General features: G+C 45.0%; 1 protein-coding gene across 1 annotated transcript in view; it reads right to left on the bottom strand.

The window, feature by feature from the left end:
• Positions 1-23,851, bottom strand: part of ano3 (anoctamin 3) — a 564,514-nt gene that overhangs the window by 48,405 nt on the left and 492,258 nt on the right. The window contains exon 24 of the mRNA XM_078549540.1: positions 20,188-20,340. Within this exon, the coding sequence (XP_078405666.1) occupies positions 20,188-20,340 (153 nt within the window). The remainder of the gene's footprint in view (positions 1-20,187; positions 20,341-23,851) is intronic.

The following is a 23,851-nucleotide window of genomic DNA, read 5'->3' as shown; positions in this document are numbered from 1 at the left end:
GTCTTATGTGTATTTTAACGTAAAATGACAATTGCCTCGGCACAGGCACACAGTGAGCAACACAGATTTGTTAGCACGTTGTGAGGGATAAAACCACACAAACTGCAGGGTTAAAGCTTTCCCTAAAACAGGGCAGCTTTTTTCCCCCCACAAGAAGAAGGGTAGAAAATGCCAGTAGCAATTTGGCAGTAATCTATGGGATGAGGAACAATGGACCCGATGCCTGATAGCTGAAACCTTTCCCTATGGCCAGGATTTTACATTCGGCGTGCGGGGGAGGGCCCAAAACGCAGGAAGGTAAAATTACGCGCGATGACCTCGGGCGTGCGTCCCAACATCATCGCCCTGTCTTGTGATGTATTGTTCGTAGGGCGGGCGACGGAGTCGGCTGCGCACCAGCCGATAATTGATAGGCCAATTAAGGCCATTAAACAGGGAATTAACATTAATGTTATGCTGCCCGTCCAACCTACCACTCGCATATTACACTGGGAGGGCCTTAACTGATCTGCCCGCATAAAATGGCGGCGCAGAGCCGATCGCAGACGGCGGTCAGCTCCGTGGCCGCTCCTGCCTGACGCGGGAAAAATGCAGACCTACGTATACTTCAAATCAGCCATTCCAATCATATTATAAACACACAATTAAAATACAGAGATATACAGGAGTGTTACATCACCAGGTCCACTTGCCCCAGGTAAAACAATCTTGATAATTTTATGGTAATTGTGATTCTCATTTTAATCTAGTTTGACTGTTTGATTTCACAACGAACAGTTAAGACCACATGGCTATGCGTTTGCAGTCACATGTAGGCCAGACTGAGTAAAGACAGAAGATCTCCTCCCCAAATAACGTCAGTAATCTAGATGGGTTTTTACAACAGCCTGGTAGATTCATGATCATTACAAATGAGACTAACAATTTATTCTAGATTAATTAATTGAATTCAAATTTCCCAATTTCCATGGCAGGATTTGAACTTGTGACACTAGAACTTTGTGTGAACCTCTGGATTGTTAGCCCACTAACACTGCCACAAGGCTACCAATGCCCATTTTGCAACAGCCCTGCATTTACTTTTGCTTAAAGTGTATCAGGCAGCAAAAAGATTGCCAATCATGCTGAGCTCTGGAAGCCTCAAAGGCCTACTATGGAAATCTGAGGTGCAAAACAACGTCAAGAGAATGTGAGCAGATTGACCATGTGACTGTATGACCCAATTGCTGTGTAGCACGGGCTACAATGTTAAGGGTCAGTCTAGAGCAGGGTCTGGTGGGAGAAGAACATACCATGTTAGTGCTCTGTTATGTGTGTAAATAAATTGCATGTGATTCATTTCATATTCGTCTCTGCGTCTGCAGTATATTGTTATCGACTCACCCGCCAACAGATGAGCGGGCAAATGGGATTGCAAGCAAAGCGACCCTCCAGTAAAACGTAAAAACTGGCGACGAGGCAAAACACGACCAGTCGACAACACCAAGGAAAGCTGCGAAAACTCAACTGAAGTGAATCAGCCATGCCTTGCAGGCCGATTGTAAATACAGGCCTCACCATAGTCGTTGAAGTTATCTCCTCCAGTATGCTGCAATTTTGCCGCATCGAACCGTTTGATCAGGCCATTGATGACTGGTCACATTATATTGTTTTTCTTTTTGGCTAATGACATATCGGGGGAGAAGAGGCGAGCAATCCTCTTATCGACATGTGGTAGTAAAACATATGGCCTAATTCGTAGTCTAACGGCACCCAACGCTCCAGATTCCAAGAGCTTTGATGAGTTGGTAAATCTAGTGAAAAGCCACTTTCAGCCGAAATTCTCGGTAACAACGCAGCGTTTTAAATTTGATTTGAGGTGTCGCACCCCTGGAGAGACGGCCGCTTGCTATGTAGCTACTCAGCAGCCTTAAAACAACTGACAGAGCACTGTGAGTTCGGGACATCGATTAATGATATGTTAAGATACCGATTAGTAAGTGGGATTAAAGAAGACGCCATTCAAAAAAGGTTGTTGTCAAAAACAAATTCCGACTTCAGCAAGGCGCTGGAGTTGGTGCTCGCAATGGAGAGCGCAGTCAGAGATTCAGAAGACATCAAGGGAGCACAAAATGGCGCCATCCTTCACATCAGGAGGGAAACACCAGTTAGAAATAGTGCAGAAGCGCAGGGCTCTGCGAAAGGCGGGAAACAGCCATCATTAACAGGCCAGCAAAAAGCAATGGTTTAACAGATAAGACCCACATTAATGCTGCCAGAAAATGAACGAGACAGCCTGCAAACAAATGACAATTTAAAAGAACCGAGTGTTTCTAATGCCACCGCAATGAATTTCAAACAAAAACACAGAAATCGTGAAATTCATATAATAGAGGAACCAGAAGAAACAGAGTCAGATATTTATTCACTACACAACTTAAAAATGTGTAAAACAGAACCAATCTACGTGACAGTAGAAGTCAATGGAAAACCCATCCGAATGGAGGTGGATACAAGGTCATCCATGACAGTTATAGAGGAACACATATTTAAGTATCTGAATGGAGGAGGCCACTCCCTAAAGCGGGAAAATTCAGATGCTAAATTAAAGATGTATATTGGCAAAGACATATGAGTAAGAGGTATATGCAAGGATCCAGTATAATATGGAAGCCAGTCTGCTAATCTACCCTGAATAGTGATAGCAGGCAGAGGACCGAGTCTCCTTGGAAGAAACTGGTAAAGAGAGATCTATCTTGAGGGATGGCCGAGATCTCAATCAGAAGCAGGAGAAAGGAGTATGTAAAGAGTCAACTAAAGGAACTCGTAGAGGTGATGCTTCAGCACAGAGTTCGAGTTGAAGTCAGTAACTTCCAAAGAGAAAAAGAAAACCCGTTGAAGGATTTTTGCATATTGCAAGGTTCCCTCAGATCCCAATTTGCACCATTAAAAAGGTATGAGGAAGAACAGAAAAAAATTCAGCATATCTCTGGCCGGGATGAAGAATAAATTAGCCAAGAACACACAACGATACTTAATTCTTCAGGAAACAATGAACAAACATAAAAAAAGAAATGGAAGAGCTGAAGAATCAGCTACGTGAAAGCCAAGAAGCTTTAATAATAGAGACCCCTGAGTTTTCAAAGGTGCTGACAGATGAGGAAATGCTGGGAGACTCAACCACTGAGTTCACTCAAGTTGAGCTTATAGCTGAGCCTAGTCTGGCCAATAGGTAAATTGAAAAGAAGGCCGTGATTAAAGTCAGTGCTGCCCAGCAGAAAACCCATCAAAAGAAGACACGTAGGAAGAAAAAGCGGAATTACTGACAAGGCCCCAAGATTTATTTTTTACACAATAGGAAGCTGATCAGACCATGTTGAATTTAGCCTTGCCCAATATTCTGATTCTGAGAACCTTCCTGACAGTTGACCTTCATATTGTTGAATTTGGAGGGGAGGGGCCTGCAATGGGGCCCGAAAGAGGGTGAAAGCCTCCCCCTTGGAGTCTACACAACAGGTGGAAGGAACTCCGCTTGGTTTGCTGGTACCTGCAGGACCCATTGAGCCTGAGAGAGTCGAAGAGACAAACTTACAGATTCCGACTTGAGAGCCTAGTGAACAGGTGACTCCTGGGAGGGAGGCCACGGGTAAACCATCCGAAGTTGTAGAATGATGACGGTCAACACATTTGAAGAAGCCTCCAGAGAGACTGAATTTGTAAATAGTTTATTTATGTAAATAGTTAAAATATTGTAAATTGTAATTTCAAGTAAAGGGGGAGAGATGTGGTAATCTGAGCTGCAATGCATCTTAAAGAGAATGTGAGCAGATTGACCATGTGACTGTATGACCCAATTGTTGTGTAGCGCAGGGTACAAGGTCAAGGGTTAGTCTAAGTAGGGTCTGGTTGGAGAAGCACATACCATGTTAGTGCTCTGTTATCTGTAAATAAATAGCATGTGTTTCATTTCATACACGTCTGCAGTATATTGTTATCAACTCACCCGCCGACAGATAAGCGTGCAAATGGGATCGCAAGCACAGCGACCCCACAATAGAACATAATACCTACCATAGGCCTACTCCAGCCATTGTCAATCCCCCACCCCCAAATCCACATACCCCCTTCTTGCACTCCCTGGGAACATTGTCTGGAGCCAAGAAAATCAGCCATGGTAAAGGGCACATCCTTGAGGCTGAGCTGAAGGCAGGGAAGGATTCTGCAATGGTGGAAAAACGAACACCAGGGGTATATTTTAAAAAACAACATTTGAATAGTGAAAAACTGATGCCAAAAATTTCCCTGTGGAATCTTCCTCATTGTGTGACATCAGCTGAAGATCAGCAGAAATTCCATGTACGCACCTAACTGGAGTCTGCCAATCATATGTCAAGGTTTTGCTGGTTGATTGGGGAAATTCATGAGGAATTTCCCTGCACTGGTGCTCAAACCTAATGGAATTATAAATCATAGCCAGTGAAAATTATGACAAAACATGAAAACTTGCTGTTGTGTCGATTTAAAACATTTTTTCAGAAGCCTTACTCCATATTTTTTTTATTAATTTGCGGGATGTGTGCTTCGCTGGCTGGGCCAGCATTTACTGTCCATTCCTAGTTGCCCTTGAGAAGGTGGTGGTGAGCTGCCCTCTTGAACCACTACAGTCCATGTGGTGTAGGTACATCCACAGTGCTGTTAGGGAGGGAGTTCCAGGATTCTGACCCAGCGACAGTGAAGAAACGGCAATATATTTCCAAGCCAGGAAGGTGAGTGACTTGGAGGGGAATTTCCAGGTGGTGGTCTTCCAATCTATCTTCTGCCTTTGTCTTTCCAGATGGTAGGGGTCGTGGGTTTGGAAGGTGCTGTCTAAGGAGCCTTGGTGAATTCATGCAGTGCATCTTGAATATGGTACACACTGCTGCTACTGTGTGTTGGTGGTGGAGGGAGTGAATGTTTGTGGATGGGGTGACAATCAAGTGGGCTGCTTTGTCCTGGATGGTATCAAGCTTCTTGAGTATTGTTGGAGCTGCACTCATCCAGGCAAGTGGTGAGTATTACATCACACTCCTGACCTGTGCTTTGTAGACGATGGACAGGCTTTGGGGAGTCAGGAGGTGAGTAACTTGTCGCACGATTCCTAGCCTCTGACCTGCTCTTGTAGCCAGAGCATTTATATGGCTAGTCCAGTTTAGTTGATGTTGATAGTAGGGGCTCCTGATGGTAATACCATTGAACGTCAAGTGGCGATGGTTGGATTCTCTCTTGTTGGAGATGGTCATTGTCTGACACTTGTGTGGCGCAAATGTTACTTGCCACTTGTCAGCGTAAAACTGGATATTGTCCAGGTCTTTCTGCATTTGGACATGGACTACTTCAGTGTCTGAGAAGTCGCGAATGGTGCTAAACATTGTGCAATCATCAGCGAACATCCCCACTTCTGACCTTATGATGGAAGGAAGGTCATTGATGAGGTAGCTGAAGATGGTTGGCCTGAGGAACTCCTGCAGTGATGTCCTGGAGCTGAGATGACTGACCTCCAACAACCACAACCATCTTCCTTTCTGCTAGGTATGACTCCAGCCAGCAGAGAGTTTTCCCCCTGATTACCATTGATTCCAGTTTTACTTGGGCTCCTTGATGCCACACTTAGTCAAATGTGGTCCTGATGTCAAATGCAGACACTCTCAATTCACCTCGGGAGTTAAGCTCTTTTGTCTAATTTTGAACCAAGGCTGTAATGAAGTCGGTAGCTGAGTGGCCCTGGCGGAACTCAAATTGTGCGTCAGTGAGCAGGTTATTGCTAAGCAAGTGCCGCTTGATAGCACTGTTGATGACCCTTTTCATTACTTTACTGAAAATTGAGAGTAGACTGATGGGGCAGTAATTGACTGGATTGGATTTGTCCTGCTTTTTGTGTACAGGATATACCTGGGCAATTTTCCACATTGCCGGGTAAATGCCAGTGTTGTAGCTGCACTGGAACAGCTTGAAAGTCCTGGAACACAAGTCTTCGGTACCATTGCCGGAATATTGTCAGGGCCCATAGCCTTTGCAGTATCCAGTGCCTTCAGCCGTTTCGTGATATCACGTGGAGTGAATTGAATTGGTTGAAGACTGGCATCTGTGATGCTGGGGACCTCCGGAGGAGGTTGAGATGGATTATCCACTCAACACTTCTGGCTGAAGATTGTTGCAAATGCTTCAGCCTTATCTTTTGCACTGATGTGCTGGGCTCCCCCATCATTGAGGATGGGGATATTTGTGGAGCCTCCTCCTCCACTGAGTTGTTTAATTGTCCACCACCATTCTCGGCTGGATGTGGCAGGATTGCAGAGCTTAGATCTGCTTCGTTTATTGTTGGATCGCTTAGCTCTGTCTATCACTTGCTGCTTATGCTGTTTGGTATGCAAGTAGTCCTGTGTTGTAGCTTCACCAGGTTGACACCTCATTTTTAGGTATGCCTGGTGCTGTCCTGTCATGCCCTCCTGCACTCTTCATTGAACCAGGGTTGATCTGCTGGCTTGATGATAATGGTAGAGTGGGGGGTATGCCAGGCCATGAGATTATAGATTGTGTTCGAGTACAATTCTGCTGCTGCTGCTGATGGCCCACAGCGCCTCATGGATACCCAGTCTTGAGCTGCTAGATCTGTTCAAAATCTATCCCATTTAGCACGGTGGTAATGCCACACAACATGATGGAGGGTATCCTCAATGTGAAGGTGGGACTTTGTCTCCACAATGACTGTGCAGTGTCCACTCCTGCCGATATTGTCATGGACAGGTGCATCTGCGGCAGGCAGGTTGGTGAGGATGAGGTCAAGTATGTTTTTGCCTCTTGTTGGTTCCCTCACCACCTGCCGCAGACCCAGTCTAGCAGCTATGTCATTTAGGACTTGGCCAGCTCGGTCAGTAGTGGTGCTACCGAGCCACTCTTGGTGATGGACATTGAAGTCCCCCACTCAGAGTACATTCTGTGCCCTTGCCACCTTTCAGTGCTTCCTCCAAGTGGTGTTCAACATGGAGCAGCACTGATTCATCATCTGAGAGAGGGCGGTGGGCGGTACGTGGTATTCAGCAGGAGGTTTCCTTGCCCACGTTTGACCTGGTGCCATGAAACTTCATCGGGTCCAGAGTCGATGTTGAGGACTCCCCGGGCAACTCCCTCCTGACTGTACACCACTGTGCCGCCACCTCTGCTGGGTCTGTCCTGCTGTTGGGACAGGACATACCCAGGGATGATGATGTTGATGTCTGGGACATTATCTGTAAGATGCGATTCCAAGAGGATGATTATGTAAGTCTGTGAGACAGCTCTCCCAAAATGGCATTCGCTCCCAGATGTTAGTAAAGAGGACTTTGCAGGGTCGACAGGATTGAGATTGCCATTGTCATTTCCGGTGCCTAGGTTGATGCTGGTTCCACTCCTTTTTTGTGACTTTGTAGTGGTTTGATACAACTCAGTAGCTTGCTAGGCCGTTTCAGAGGCCATTTCAGAGTCAATCACATTGCTTTTGGTCTGGAGTCACATGTGGGCCAGACCAGGTAAGGACGACAGATTTCCTTCCCTAAACGGCAGTAGTTAACCAGAAGGGTTTTTACAACAATCAACAATGGTTTCACAGTCATCATTAGACTTTTAATTCAAGATTTTTATTGAAGTCAAATTCCACTATCTGCTGTGGCGGGATTCAAACCCTAGAGCATGACGCACGGTCTCTAGATTACTAGCCCAGTGACAATACCACTATGCCATCGCCTCCCCAAATATATACGTAATAAAATATATATGCAATAAAAGTATGATATTAAATCAAATTAAATGGGCAGTTGAATTGCATTAAGTTATACAACTTATTATTCAAAAAGCTTATCCTCCTAATTACTTGGATAATTTAAAAATTGACTTCTTGTGGGTGAGCATAATTAAAGCTTCAGCTATCTCCTGCAGTATTCTAGTTGATGTCATCAGTCTCTCAGTAAGCCACCTTAGAGCTTCCTCCAGTGCCAGACTTTGGGACCCATTTATTAGCAAGTTAATTCAGCCTGATGCCATTTAAACACTATACTGTAGCAGAAACAAGTGAACTAATTAGATTTTAGATTACAGCTGAATCAGTGCAAATACCAATTTCTGTCCCCTGATGTTTGCAGTCCTGGGATGAGTACAAGTCTCTGCCATTAAGATTACGTCCTTGTGCATTCTGCTGTAGAAGAGGGTGGCTAGGGCAGGTAGAAATAAATTACTTCCACCGTTTGGGAACGCTAGAGGCCATACATTTAGAGTCAGGAGTGAAATTAGAAAATATCTCCACATGCAAAGGTTGGTAGGAGTTTGAGACTCTTTTCCACGAATGGCACTTGTTTATTTTAAAACTGACATTGCTAGATTTTTTATTAGCCAAAGGTATTAAGCGATATGGGACAAAGGGAAATGGAGTTCGGCCATGTTATATATTGTATATCTCAGAACTATACAAAGATGACGCTGATAACAGGTTTTACTCACATTAAAATGTCTGCTCTATGCTTCAGCTCTAGCTTCCAGCACTTTCTACAGGTTTGTTTACTTTTCTCTAAGCCCACACCCAGGCATAACCAATCAAGCACAGTGAGCATCGCTGCGCCACAGATCAGCCATGATATTATTGAATGGTGGAATAGGCTCAAGCAGCAAAATGGCCGACTCTTGTTCCTATGTTCCTGGGAACTGGAGGTGGTGCATGGGAACACAGTCCTTACTGTGTCTGCTTGAACTCCGAGAGACTTCATTCCATCTGAGTTCCAGAGGCTTTACTTTCAAAAGATAGTTTTAATGTAAATGTGAGACTATCCCCAGGAATTCCTGTGAGCTTCATTTTCAGCTCAGGCAAAGGAACACTTTGCTTCTAAAATCTAGGCAGCGAGATTCCTTTGAGATCTCCCTGCTGGACACTAAACAATACCAAGGACAGGCTACAAACAACACAGATGGAAAACCAGCAACCTGTGTTCCTTTTTTCCATTTCTCGGTTGCTGGATATGTCAACAGACAATTTAAAAGAATGTAACATTTCTTTTATTTACAGGAAAATCAAGGAGGTGAACCGAAACAATTAAGCACAGCAGAATACCAGTTTGAAGAAGGGCGGGGAGGACAGAATAAATCAGGAAGTAGTCATTGTGTGATGCCAGGTGTGGGCTTTCTAAATCTGATTCAGGATGAAGGAATTGCCAAGCAAAGCTCCGCAGGTCACGGGAAAGCAACGAAACAGGACATTGCATAATGAGCTTGGATTTCAACACTGGCAAGATCTAGGGAGGAATGAGAATGTGCGAGGCCTCCAGAACATTTCCAATGCAGAAATAAAATAGGCCAGGATTTTCACCACCGAGGCTGGTAGCGGGAGTCGGAAAAATTCCCAGCTCCGCCTGCCCACCTCGGGGGAAAGTGCTCGCAAAGACGGGATCTTCATTGCCAGGGGGCAGGGATGGGCTGCAGTCAGATCTGGGAAAGAGGTCGGAGGCAACCAGCCACATGGGCTCCCCGGCATGGAGGCAGGCTGCTTACAAGGCCTCGCCTTGGTGCTGTGGGACTTTGTCCCAGTTAAAATAAACACAGAAAGATCCTCCAGCCCTCAGCCCACAGGCCCTGTTGTTTTGTCTTGTGTTCAAGCACAGATGGGCTTTCCCTAGGAAAGTTACTTTGGACTGTAGTTCATAAAAAAGTATTATTATTTATTTACAGCTCTATGTACATCTCAGTAACTCATCACAAGGTTGGACTTCTCCTTCCCTCCAGATGTCGTGTGACACGCATCATAGCTACATCAGCATCAGGTGCTTTGAATGTTCAGCCTTTATTCTACATCTCCACCCCCCATCTCCCCAAATCTTTACCCCCTCTATTTCCATCCACTTACATCTCACCGCAAAGTCTCAGACTTCACAGGGTTAGTCTCGGAGGTGCCTTGACCAATCTCCCTGATCTTGTTCTGATTTCTTTTTGAAGTCGAGGACACTCTGCACTCTCTCTTCGTTTGATAGGAATGTCCTTCTGCTGGGTGGCTGTAGAACTTTGTCTTGTTTCTTGTTCCTTATCTCTGTTCGGATCTGAATAGTATGCCCAAGTTTCTATTCGCTTCATTTCCAAGGATATCAAGGTGCCTCAGTTTCTCCTTATATTTCCCTGGTCTGTCTCAATCCCGTAAGATCTCGGTTATGGAGTTCTTTCTATTATTATGCCTTCTTTCTGTTGGTCTCATATCCACACTTTCTCCCCGAGCTGTAGCAATTTTAGTCTGGTGCTGTGTGCTTGAGGTTGAAGTTACAAGTCTGTGTCTCTGTCGCTCCTCACACTTTTTAACTCTCTCACGATCACATGAGGTAATATCAGGTTGTGGTTTCTGTTGCAGAGCTGGACTTGCATTCTTAGTTGTCTTCTCATTAACAACTTTGATGGTGAGAACCCATGTTGTAGAGGTTCGGTTCGGTAACTAAGCAGGGCTAAGTTAATATCGTCCTTTTCCATCAACTCTTTGATTTTTCGAACTCCCCTTTCAGCTTCTCCATTCACCTGAGGATATCTAGGTGAGCTAGTAATGTGCATAAAATCATGTTTCTTCACAAGGCTCTGGAATAATTCTTTAGCAAACTCTAACAGTACAATGTCCGGGGTGCCACGTGTTGCAAGGTTCTTTTCAGTGATTGAATGACTGCCTCCACTTTGATGCTGTGCAGCCTGTTAATTTAAATCCATCTGGAATGCTAATCAATGACAATAATAAATACTTTGCCTTTAACCTCAAATAAATCTGCCATGGCCTCGATGGACAAATGGAGGGTGCCAGTGGGTTCACTCTGCTCTTGGCTTTTCACTGCACATGTAAGGCAATTTGAGATTAGTTCTTCTACAGTATGACTAATGCCTGGCCATCAGACTGACTGCTGGGCTCTTGCTCGATATTTTTCTATCCCCAAGTGACCTCGATGAAGTTTTTTGGAGAATAAAGTCAAAATGTTCTAGGGATGACTAGTGTGCCATTAAAAACTAAGAAATCATCCATGATTGCGAGATGATTTCTCTCTTCTAAGTACTGGCGTAGTACTGGATTGTTAGGAGTACAATCTGGCCATCCTTTCTGGCAGTGTTCCATGATTTGGATACATTTGCCATCCTGCTGTTGTGCATGTTTAATCTCCTGTAATCTCTTACAAGTGGCCGGTAAGCATTTGGTAATGAGTGAAGTATATGCTTCCAACTCCTCAATCAAATTCAAATCATCCATGTTGGTTCTTTCCACTGGTATTCTTGGTGTGCATCTGCTGTCATCTGGTAATTCCCTTGAATGTACTCAGTTACTGAATCATACCTCATTATTCTAAGTCTGAAACGTTGAATTCGAGGCGGCATCTTTAGGTTAGAAGAATGACCAAAGTCTTGTGGTTAGTTTCAATTTTAAACTATAATCCCGTCTATCATGAACACTTTAATCACAGGAAATGGTTCATCTTCAAGGATTATGGAAACTCTGGAAGAATTTGTGTTTTAAAAGACAGTGTCCCATAAAGGGTTATATCAGGACTCCAATTGCTATCCCTGGAAAAGGATCCTTTTACAAGAAAGGGTAATTAAGCAGGTAAAAAAAAAACGTAAACCTCTTGACCCAGGTGAACTGTGTGCATGAGGTCACATGGGTTTTATGGCTCTGGGAAAAAACTATGCCTGGAAAACTGAGGTTTAAAGTTAGTTTTGCTTTTGAGAAGAGAAGGACCAACTGCTTGAAAAGGAAGACAGCAGCCCTTTTTGCAGCCCAGAGCCAGTCCACAGCCAGAAGTGAATATAAGCTGCTCCTAAGTTGCTTTGTGCTTAGATAGAGTATCTGCAAATGGGCCTCAAGCTAGCCTGAGAAACATTGCCAGAGTCATTGATCATTTCACGAATCAGTGCTGAGAGATTAACCGTATAACCCGGACGCCATTTCAAGGACTCCACCATCTATCCTTAGCCTTGGAACCTTTGACTTTTAACTTTTGGCAGAATTCCTCCATTTCTATTTTTATTTCAGTGTGTGTGTGCACGTGTGTACGCACATGTGTGTGTGTGTTCATGATAATGAAACCTAGGTTACCTCGAAAGAGTAATTAGTATAATTTCATACTGCATACTGTATGTTAACAAGCTTTGCCTTTCTATTTGTCAAGACTAGTTTTATAATGAACTAATAAGTTTGCTGTTTATTGAAAGAAGCCTGGTTAAAGTCTCTTTTATTCTGGGTACCAGTGGTGAACGTAAACAATTAGCCACAATGGTGAGTAAATTAAACTTTTAAGCAAATGGTATGACCTGTGAAGTAGTGGGGCTAGGTCAGCTGTGCAATCCTCTCATCCCAGCCATAACACATCACGTAATCTGGGAACTCGCACACCCGCGTTGCTGCTTATGCTTCTTTCTCAGCTGTTTCGCACCTTTCCTCTGCGTCTGTGAGTGAGCTTGAGGCATAATAAACTGATCTTCTTTTACCATCTTTTTGAACGTGAAATAGAACTGCACCCAGACCTGTGGACAATGCATCTGCTGCTACTATGGTCAGCAGCTCTGGATCATAGTGCGCTAGAATTTCAGGTGAAATTGGAAGATTTTTGATTTTCCCAAAAGCTTTTGGCTGTTCCACATTCCAGCACCACTGCTGACCTTGTCTCTCAACAGCTCATAGATTTATGCCAAATTTGGTCGGAACATGCCTACTTGGTTGACCATTCCAAGGAACCTTTGTAGCTATGTAATGTTCTTGGGTTGTGGGAATTTTCTGATCATGTTGGTTTTCTGTGGCTCAGCTGTTACTCCTGAAGCTTGCACAAGTGCCCTAGGAATTTAATCATTGGCTTTGCAAATTTACATTTATCATTCAACGTCAAACCTGTTTCCTGTAGAACTTAGAGGACTGAACTCACTTGACAGTTGTGTTCTTCCCTCAATGGGCTGAGTGTGACCATACTGTCCATATGGCAATTTTTTTGTAATCATTCAGAGGATGTGGGCTTCACTGGGACAGCACTTATTGCCCATCCCTAGATGCCCTTCAGGAGGTGGTGGTGAGCTGCCTTCTTAAACTGCTGCGGTCCATGTGGTGTGGGTACACCCACAGTGCTGTTAGGAAGGGAGTTCCAGGGTTTTGACCCAGTGACAGTGAAGGAATGGCGATATATTTCCAAGTCAGGATGGTGAGTGACTTGGAGAGGAACTTCCAGGCGGTGATATACCCATCTATCTGCTGCCCTTGTCCTTCTACATGGTAGTGGTCGTGGGTTTGGAAGGTTCGGAGAAGCCTTAGTGAATTCCTGCAGTGCATTTTGGAGACGGTACACACTGTTTCTACTGTGCATAGATGGTGGAGGGGGTGAATGTTTGTGGGTGTGGTGCCAATCAAGCGGTCTGCTTTGTCCTGGATGGTGTCAAGCTTCTTGAGTGTTGTGGGAGCTGCACTCGTCCAGGCAAGTGGGGAATATTCCATCACACTCCTGACTTGTGCCTTGCAGATGGTGGACAGGCTTTTGGGGGGCGGGGGGGGGGGTGGTGGTCAGGAGGTGAGTTACTCGTCACAGGGTTCTTAGTTTCTGACCTGATCTTGTAGCCACAGTATTTATATGGCTTGTCCAGTTCAGTTTCTGACCAATGATAATCACCAGGATGTTGATAGTGGGGGATTCAGTGATGGTAATGCCATTGGAGATCAGGGGGTGATGATTGGATTCTCTCTTGGTGGAGATGATCATTGCCTGACACTTGTGTGCCGCTTGTCAGCCCAAGCCTGGATACCGTCCAGGCCTTGCTGCATTTGGACACAGACTGCTTCAGTATCTGAGGAGTTGTGAATGGTGCTGAACATTGTGCAATCATCAGTGAACATCCCCACTTCTGACCTTATGACGGAAGGTCATTGATGAAGTAGCTGACGATGGTTGGGCCTAGAACACTACCCTGAGGAACTCCTGCAGTGATGTCCTGGAGCTGAGATGACTGACCTCCAACAACCACAACCATCTTCCTTTCTGCTTGGTATGACTCCAACCACCGGAGAGTTTTCCCCTAATTCCCATTGACTTCAGTTTTGCTAGGGCTCCTTGATGACATACTTGGTCAAATGCGGCCTTGATGTCAAGGGCAGTCACTCTCACTTCACCTTGGGAGTTCACCTCTTTTGTCCATGTTTGAACCAAGGCTGTAATGAGATCAGGATCTGAGTGGCCCTGGAGGAACCCAAACTGGGCGTCAGTGAGCAGGTTATTGCTAAGCAAGTGCCGCTTGATAGCATGTTGATGACCCCTTCCATTACTTTATTGAGAGTAAACTGATGGGGCGGAAATTGGCTTGGCTGAATTTGTCCTGCTTTTCATGAACAGGAGTACAGGACATACCTGGGCAATTTTTCACAGAGTCGGCTAGATGTCGGTGTTGTAGGTGTATTGGAACAGCTTGGCTAGGGGCGGGGCAAGTTCTGGAGCTCAAGTCTTCAGTACTATTGCCGGAATATTGTCAGGGCCCATAGACTTTGCAGTATCCAGTGCCTTCAGTCGTTTCTTGATATCACGTGGAAAGAATCAAATTGGCTGAAAACTGGCATCTGTGATGCTGGGGACCTTTGGAGGAGGCCGAGATGGATTATCCACGCTGGAGAGTATCCTCATGTGAAGGCTGGACTTTGTCTCCACAACGACAGTATCCTACTGATACTGTCATCGACAGATGCATCTGCGGCAAGTGAGTTGGTGAGGATGAGGTCAAGTATATTTTTCCCTCATGTTGGTTCCCTCATCATCTGCCGCAGACCCAATCTAGCAGTTGTGTCCTTTAGGACACGCCCAGCTCGGTCAGTAGTGCTGCTACTGAGCCACTCTTGGTAATGGGGATTGAAGTCCCCCATCCAGAGTACATTCTGTGCCCTTGTCATCCTCATTGCTTCCTCCAAGTGGTGTTCAACATGGAGGAGCACTGATTCATCAGCTGAGGGAAGGTGGTATGTGGTAATCAGCTGGAGGTTTCCTTGCCCACGTTTGACCTGATGCCATGAGACTTCATGGGGTCCAGAGTCAATGTTGAGGACTCCCAGGGCAACTCCCTCCTAACCGTATACCACTGTGCCGCTACCTCTGCTGCATCTGTCCTGTCGGTGGGCCAGGAAATACCCAGGGATGGTGGTGGTGGTGTCTGGGACATTATCTGTGAGATATGATTCCGTGAGGATGACTATATCAGGCTGTTGCTTGACTAGTCTGTGAAACAGCTCTCCCAATTTTGGCACTAGCCCCCAGATGTTAGTAAGGAGGATTTTGCAGGGTTGACAGGGCTGCGATTGCTGCTGTCGTTTCCGGTGCCTAGGACAATACCGGGTCGTCTGCCCACTTTCATTCAATATTACTCCTTACATGTCTTCTAGGTCTGAGACATTGTCCTTGGAATATTTCTGGTGCAGAAGCAATTCCGAATGGTTAATTATTAAAGCAAGAACAATCGAATGCTGTTTTAAATGTGGTCTGTTCAGAGGCAACTGCCAAAAACCCCTGTTTGCACCTAATTTGAGGAATAGGGTACTTTTAGCAAATAGTTTGGCAAGACTTTCATTCTTAAGGTTATCGGGTGGATCTCATGCTCTAGTGATTTGTTTGTTTCAGTCAAGTCCACACACATTCTAATTGAGCCATTAGGCTTTGGGGCTGTGACCATTCCAGAACACCACTTTGTCAGAATGGTTACTGGAGCGATAACCCTCTACTGTAACATGTGCTTAATTTCACTCTTGACTTCGCCCAAGAGTGGGTGACATGCTTTCCTTGGTATGCAGAGGCAGATTGGTTTAGCATCAGCTCTTAGGATTACATGATATTCGATTTTCAGCTTTCCCAAGTCTGTAAATAATGGTTGAAATTCATTCCTGAATGTACTACTCAACAGCAACTTCATCTACTTTGTGAGTCAGACTCAATTGTAAGCATGTCTTCCTGCCTAATAACGAATATTCTTGGTTCTATATGACATACAAAGGTTCAACAATTTCTCTATCCTTGTATTTCAATTTTGCCGGGTGTTATCCCATGACTTTCAGTTTAGTCCCACTTGGACCTTGTCACTGGATGGATGACGGCTAAGTGTAATGTGCTGAAGCCACTTTACTTCATCAGATACGACTAAAACACCTGCCCTGGTGTCTAATTTTAAACTCTGTGGGCTGTCTGTCCACTTCAAATTTAATGCTCATGTATTTATTTTCTGTTTCATTTATTTCCCCTCGGAAAGTTATTCACCTTTTTCTGCGGTTCTTCCACTTCTTGTGTCTGGTTTGGCCTTGTTATTTTTCCTTTCTTTTTGGGCTGTGTTTTAGATCAGCAGACAATTTAAAATGTCCTAACTTCCCCTACAGTTGTGTGGCACTCTACTCCCCCTGTTGGGCATTCTTCCTGTTTGTGTAGATCTTCCCTGACATACCGAGAGCATTTCAAGATGGTGATTGGCACACTTTTTCCTAATTTCATGGACTTTTGTTTCTCTGTGTCTTCTTTTTCTGTCCAAGATATTGAAAAGCCTCACACATTTGTTTCCAAGGGACATCACTTTTGCCACAAACAACTGTTCTATTTTACTTTCCGAGGTCAGTCTAAAACTCAATCTGTACTGCCTCAATTAAATTTAGATCTTCCATCACTTGCATGTGATCTGATGGTGCTTCATCCCAACTACTCTGTGATCACAAATCAATTCATCCCTCAATATTTCACAGTCACAATTTTCTGCCAAGCTTTATAGGTCATTGATGAATGAATCCTTTCTCTTATCAAATTTTGCTTGTTCGATGATTAAATTTTTTTTGAATGCTACATTACAAATCGACTGCCTGGAAGACTTCATCGGAAGAGCTTGAAGCCTCATCAATTCCCTGTCTGGCTATCACGTCGTCAGCAATAGCTCCAACTGCATGGAGTATGGATCTGATCTTTTTGTTCCTTCTTGTGCAACCTTGAAGCTGTTCTATATCTGTGTCAGGAAGAGATATATATAATGTTATTGGAATTTTTAAAAAATAGAGGTTTAGTCTGTGTGTGTGTTAATTGGATTAAAGCCAGCTAGACTGGGTGCTTTGATGTATAGTAGTTTTGAGATGTAAAGAGTAGGTAGAGGGGACATTTGCATTTTGTTGAATGGAGCATTCAAGAGTGGGGGTGAAATCTTGCACCTAGCTAGGAGACACCAAGCCATATGTTTACGCTACTAATAAAATTGTTACTATGAAAGGGGTTTTATTGTTAGAAGAGGTGGAGTTCAAAAGGCCTGGTGATACAGTGAGAATTTACATTCAAAAGGGATGGCTATCCATAACCTGAGGGCAGTTTGTGTGTGTAGGTCAGAAGCATGTAAGATCTAAGCCTGTAAGCCTACAACTGTCTGCAAAGGAACCAAGGTGAAAGGAACCTTGTTTAGAATTTGTAAGGTGAAAATGCTTTTCCTGGTGACTGGTTAAGTCTATTGGTTATTGTTGCCTTAGTGGAGATTAATCTAGGAATTTGTTAAAAGTTATGATAGTAGTAATTTGTAGCCATGTGCATGTGCTTAATTTGTTGTAAATTAATAACTGTTTCATTTAGTTTGATATAAAAACCTCTCGAGAACTGGTGGTCTTATTCCTGAATTTAGAGCTGCAACTCAAAACACACCAATTGAAAATATAAGTTGTGGCAGTTGTTTAAAATTTCCTTCTGGGATTTTAAACAACTCAGCCTTTATCAACTGCTGTGTCAGAACAATCTGGAAACTTCTTTCTCCAGTTATCCCAGTGCTGAGCTTGTTGTGCAACGTTAGTGCTTCAGAAAGACTCTGGGAGCGGCAGCGCAGAATCCATGCTTGTCCCAAGCTCTGGAGATGTTGCTGCTGGACCTGTGACTCAACTTGCATCTGCTGCAGCCACACTGCTCTGAGGTTTTCGGATGAGACTTTGATCAATTTTCTTTTTTCTCCTTCTTCCAAGGATCTGTCAGTCTGTCCGGTCTGTAATCTTCTCTTGGAATTTTTTGGGTCTTTTACTTGCTGTCTGCTGCCATGTTTCATCTTGTATCTGGGGTCTAGATGGGGTTCTTCAAGATTTAACACTTTCCCTAAGAAAGGTACTTTTGACTGTAGTCCATAAAAAAAATATATATTTATTTACAGCTCTATGCACATCTCAGTAACTCTACACAAGGTTGGACTTCTCCTTCCCTCCAGAACTCTGTTTGTTAGTCATGTGACATTGCATCATAATTACATCAGCATCAGGTGCTTCTGATGTTAACCCTTTACTCTATACCTCTCACCCCCCACACACTCCCCATGTCCCACCCATGTCACCCAATACTCCCATGCCAGGCTATGCCACCCCACCCACCCCCATGGTCCCATGCCCTTATGACCAGCTATGCCCTCCACCCACATATATCCATTCATGCCCCCTTACCAAGGTACGCCCCTCCACCTGCCTTCCATGGCTCCTCATGCTCCCTATGCCAAATTATGCCTCCCACCCAACCCCCATAGCACCTCATGCCCCCATGACAAGGTATGCTACCCGATCCAACCCCTCATCCGAACACCCCCATGGTCCCTTATGTTCCCCATGCAAAAGTTAAGTTCCTCCAACCACCACCATTCCCCCACCTCAACCCATGGCTCTCATGCCCCCAAGCCAATCTATGACAGTAACTCTCAGCCAAAATACATAATGAAGCTTGGCTGCAAATGCAGACATCCATTATTCTGATGAAATACCCGAGTCCCAGGGAAAACTTTCCTGATTGACACCTCTGACTTTCTAATCTTTGCTGCCAATTTCATAACACTTATTTACACAAGGTTAAGAGGTTTCAAGTGCCTGCAGTTTGTTATTGATTCTTTAAAGGGTTTGGATGATTGACACTTTTATTGGGCTGTTGTGAAGGGACTATTTTTAATAGAGTGGAAAGTAATGAATGACTGGTTTTATAAAACTTTTTTTGCACATCCTTTTGACACTATAGAGTTCATTGGTTTGATATAAGCTGTCATGGTTGAATGGGCATGGAACTGCCTTGGCTTGGCATGGGGGCAAGAGGGGCCAAGGGGGTTGGGTGGGAGACATATCTTGGCATGGGGCATGAGGGACCATGGGGGCTGCATAAAGGGGCATAGCTTGGCATATGAGGCATGAGGGGCCATGTTGGTTGTGGGTGGGGGCATACTTTGGCAAGGGAGGGCATGAGGGTCCATGGGGGTGGGTGAAAGGGCATAGCTTGACATAGGGAGCATGAGGAGTGAAGTAGTCCAGGTAATGTTTGAAATTCCCATGTGGTTAAAATTAATTGAGAAAACTAGACTAATGTAGCCTTAGAACCCTATATTGTTGAATGAGTTTTACAACTGTTAAGGTTAGCTGGAATAACATGGTCACACGATGGGGAGGTACACATATGGCTACAGTAACCACTGATTCTTTAAGAAGGAATCTCCCCTGCACATGCTTGAATTAAACTTCCCATATTCTACACATCTTTGCCTCCGGAGTGATTCTTGAAAATCCCCACAATTTGAAAGGAGGGCCTTTCAAACTCACCTTTTAAAAGGTTCCCTCATACAGACTACGGTTGACAACATCTCTGAGGTGCCGCGAACCATGACTCTTTTAAAAAACCTGGCCTGACTCCATGAAAATTGAGGAAGAGTAGAACATGCCCATCCCCGCAATGGAAACCGGTCAGGTCGGGAGTACAGGGTGTGGGGCCCACAACCCGAACCAGCATGCACCCTGAAAAGGCGCTCCAGGTCAGCCGGGGAGTGGGTTTGGGAATCCCGAAATCGGGACTTACCCACAATTTTTAACGGGATCCCGAGTCATTCCAAAAATCCAGGCCAAAGAGGGGGAAGACCAGAGTTGGAAGATCAATCAGAAAGAGGTGAGAGAGAGAGGGAGAACAAACATTCCTCTTAACCTATCCAGACATGCAAGTGAAAAATCTCCCCAAATATGAAAGGAATATTCAAAGCCTTCATATGTTCGGGCTCTACAGAATTAAAGTAAATCAAACCTCCAGAAGCAGCTGTAGCAGAGGAGGAGATGTAGAAATTCTACCGGGTCTTCACAGCAAAAAGCCGACAGCTTATTAATTTTATCATGTAATTCTCTTGGGAAGCAGCACAGCTCTATGCAGGGCATTTCAGTGATCGTGTTACCTATATCTGTTGCTCTTGCAGGCAATGGTCGTCTCCACTGTGTGACGAATTTGTAAGCATCCAGCCTTATTTCAATGATATTGTTTAGAAGAGCAAGGAGTGGAGCCAGTGGGAATGCAGCAACAAATATTGTTGTGAAACCAAACTGTAAAACTAGATTAAAATGAGAATCACAATTACCATTGCACTAATAACCAAGAACAAACACATTAAGTAATCAGCAACAGTTTAAAATGGAACATGTGAATATGTGCCATTAGCATGCCTATCGCGTCTATACACCGAAACAGGAATGTGTTTCTAATCTGTTTTATTTCATTATAAAATGTTTTTAAAAAAAAATAAATTGGTGTCAGCCATAGTTCAGTTGGTAGAACCTCTTGTTGCTGGGTCAGAAGATTGGGAGGGTTCAAGTCCTACTCCTGAGCACGAGCACTGAATGCAGTCTGAGACCTCAGTGCCGTGCCATCTGCCTCTGCCCTCGCAGGTGGATGGGAAAGGTTCCACGGGCTGGATTTAATGGGGTGCTGCAGTCCCTGCCCCAACCAACTAAAATGTTGGGGTGGGGTCAGGGTGGGGTCAAGCCTGCCCAATAGTCGAATGCCTGTCCTGTTGTAGCCATTTAGTGGCTGATTGGCTGTGGAGGCGGCACTTCCAGCCCTCGGGGACAGGACGTCCTGCCTCAGTGAGCTGACAGCCAATCAGTGCCTGGCAGCTCTCCAGTACTTCGAGGCGGGGGGCACTGGATTGGAACTGCTGAGTTTTTTTGTAAGTCTCGCTGCTGGCAGGCCCCGGCAAGGGAGTCGAGGGGTGCGTGGGGACCTGGGCTTGAGAGGTCATGGGGGAGGAGAATCTGGGGGAGGAGAACCTGGGGGAGAGCTACGGCTTGGTGGGGGGGGCCCTCCAATGAGCCCAGATGGTAACTGTTGGTACTGATGCTGTCTTTCCATCTACACCTCCTCTAGACACATTCTTTGTTTCTTCATCTGTCCCATTACTATCTCTTTTTGTCTTTCACCATCATCCCTCTTGTCAGTTAATTTCTCCTGCCTTCCAACCTATCATAGACCTTTCCATCCATGCTTTCTTCTCCACCTACCTTTCCTTGCCCGGCTTAATCTATTATATCAAAGGGTCACCGACCTGAAACGTTAACTGAGCTTCTCTCTCTCGGTAGATGCTGTCAAACCTGCTGAGTATTTCCAGAATTTTATGTTTTGAATAATGATCTGACTATAAAGTTTATTGCGTCGCTATGCAGAAATCAGCCACTTTGTTCCCTGTATTATAATAGCGGCTACAATTCAAAAGTGCGCCATTGGTTGTAAATCATTTTGGAAGGTCGTAAGTTTGTGAAAGGCTCTATGTAAATACAACAATTTCTTCTTTCATTCTTTATCGTAAGAGAGGCTTGAAGGAAGGATTGAATTGTACTGTGCATCACTGAAACTGGCTTTAAATAAGTGGCTCGCTCAGCAAAGTAATTAAGCTGCTTCACGTGACTTGCAAAACATTTCATTGTTGTCAAATTTTTTTAAAAACTGTAACATCAGCTTTATCAGTTTGTAGTGACTTTGAGTGGTTACGAGATGCTCTGTGTACGTGACAGGGGATTAGACCGAGTGTGCTTGATCAGGGATTACGAATTCAGCACTGGCCACTCTTGCCACTTAAAATTCAGGAGGAAATTCATGGATAGAGTCCTGATAAGGCCTGAGGTCTGAAGTCTTGCTTAAATCATTTGTTCTTGGTAGTACAGCAAAATGACTTTTTCATATTAAACTAATATTGATTCCTCAGTTAATTTTGAAGCTATTTTCTCCTCTTTAGGGGTATATTTTCCAATTGGCAATTATTCAAGTCGGGACTATTACCTTCTAATAGATGCTCCAGTAAGCTAATTTGACAACTATTACAGGCAATTAATATAACCAGATTAACAAATTGCTAAAAGTAAATCAGAGGGAATGTCATACAAGGGTGCTAAAGATTTGGACCTGAACTTTGTTGAAAGGCAATTATGGGCTGCATATTCTAGTCAGCGAGCGGAGGGGTGGTGGGGCCTACTTGCCGACACGTCAAATGACGCGGGGTGACATCGGGCGTGCGTCCCAACATCACCCCGTGTCATTTAGATTTTCAGTTCAGTGAGCGTGCGGCCGAATCGGCTGTGCGCCCGCCGAACTGCCAAAGGCCTATTAAGGCCATTAAAAAAGTAATTAAAGTGATTAGTGGACCTGCCCGTCCGACCTTAAGGTTGGCGGGCAGGCCGGGAGCCCCAGGCGGGCTTCTGAAAAACCATGAAACCTCATCCACAGGCGGGATGAGGTTTCATGAGGTTATTAAAATTTGTACGAAATCTCTAAATCAAGGAAATTGACGTGTCCCACCTCGTGTGACAGTGGCACTTGAGGGGACATGTCAGTAATTTATTTTCTCATCTCTATTTAATGTTTTAAACCTGAACGGATCTCCCTGAGGCAGCACTTTGCCTCAGGGGGACCTTTGCGCACTTTCGCACGCATGCGCATTCCCGGCTCAGGGAATCCCCCCCCCTCCCCGGCCCGCCCAGGGAGCGCACAGCGCTTCCTGGTAGACGTCACGCTGGGCAGGCCTTAATTGGCCTGCCCACGTAAAATGGCGGCGAGTCCCCAATTGGGGGCGCTGATCGGGAACTCGCCCGCTCCCGCAAAACCCCCCCGATGGGGGGGGGAAGATCCTGCCTTATGCCTCAAGGCCACTTTGAATTAAGCATCATCCCTCATCCACTTACAAGGTAACGATATTAGTTGTGGAGGTGGGGAGAGAATGGGGGTTGGGGGTTAGCAGTTGGGTGAGGGGGCCTTGCCGTGGGGGGCTTGGGGGGGTGGGGTGGTGGTGTGGATGGGCGGTGGGTGATCTGATTTAAGGTCAGGGCACCAGAAGAATGGGTTTCCCTCAGGAACTGCCAGACTCAACATTTAACATTTCACAGAATTGTCACAGCACAGAAGGAGACCATTTGGTCCTTCATGTCTCTGCTGGCTCTTCGAATGAGCAATGCACCTACTGCCATTCCTCAGCCTTCTCCCCATAAGCCTGCATACTCTTTCTATTCAGTTAATAATCCAATTCCCTCCTGAATGCCTCAATTGACCCTGCTACCTCCACAATCGTAGGCACTGCATTCTAGAACCTCACCATTTGCTGTGTGAAAAAGTTATTCCTCATGTCATCAATGCTCCTTTTACCAATTAACTTAAACCTTTCCCCTCGGGTTCTTGATCGATCCACCAGTGGGAACAGCTTATCCCGATCTATTCTGTCCAGATTCCTCATGATTTTGAATACCTCTTTTAATTTTTCTCATTTATTCCTTCATGGGGTGTGGGCGTCACTGGCTAGGCCAACATTTATTGCCCATCCTTAATTACCCTTGGGAAGGTGGTGGTGAGCTGCCTTCTTGAACCACTGCAGTCCATGTGGTGTCGGTACACCCACAGTGACGTGAGAAAGGAAGCTCCAGGATTTTGACCCAGCGACCGTGAAGGAGTGGCGATATAGTTCGAAGTCAGGGCGGTGAGCGGCTTGGAGTGGAACTTGCAGATGGTGGTGTCCCCATGCCTTTGCTGCCCTTGCCCTCCTAGGTGGTTTGGAAGGTGCTGTCAAAGGAGCCTTGGTGAGT

This window comes from Cetorhinus maximus, chromosome 9, assembly GCF_964194155.1.
Source record: "Cetorhinus maximus chromosome 9, sCetMax3.hap1.1, whole genome shotgun sequence".
In the NCBI taxonomy this organism is placed as follows: domain Eukaryota; kingdom Metazoa; phylum Chordata; class Chondrichthyes; order Lamniformes; family Cetorhinidae; genus Cetorhinus; species Cetorhinus maximus.
This window is presented reverse-complemented; position numbering and strand designations above follow the sequence as displayed.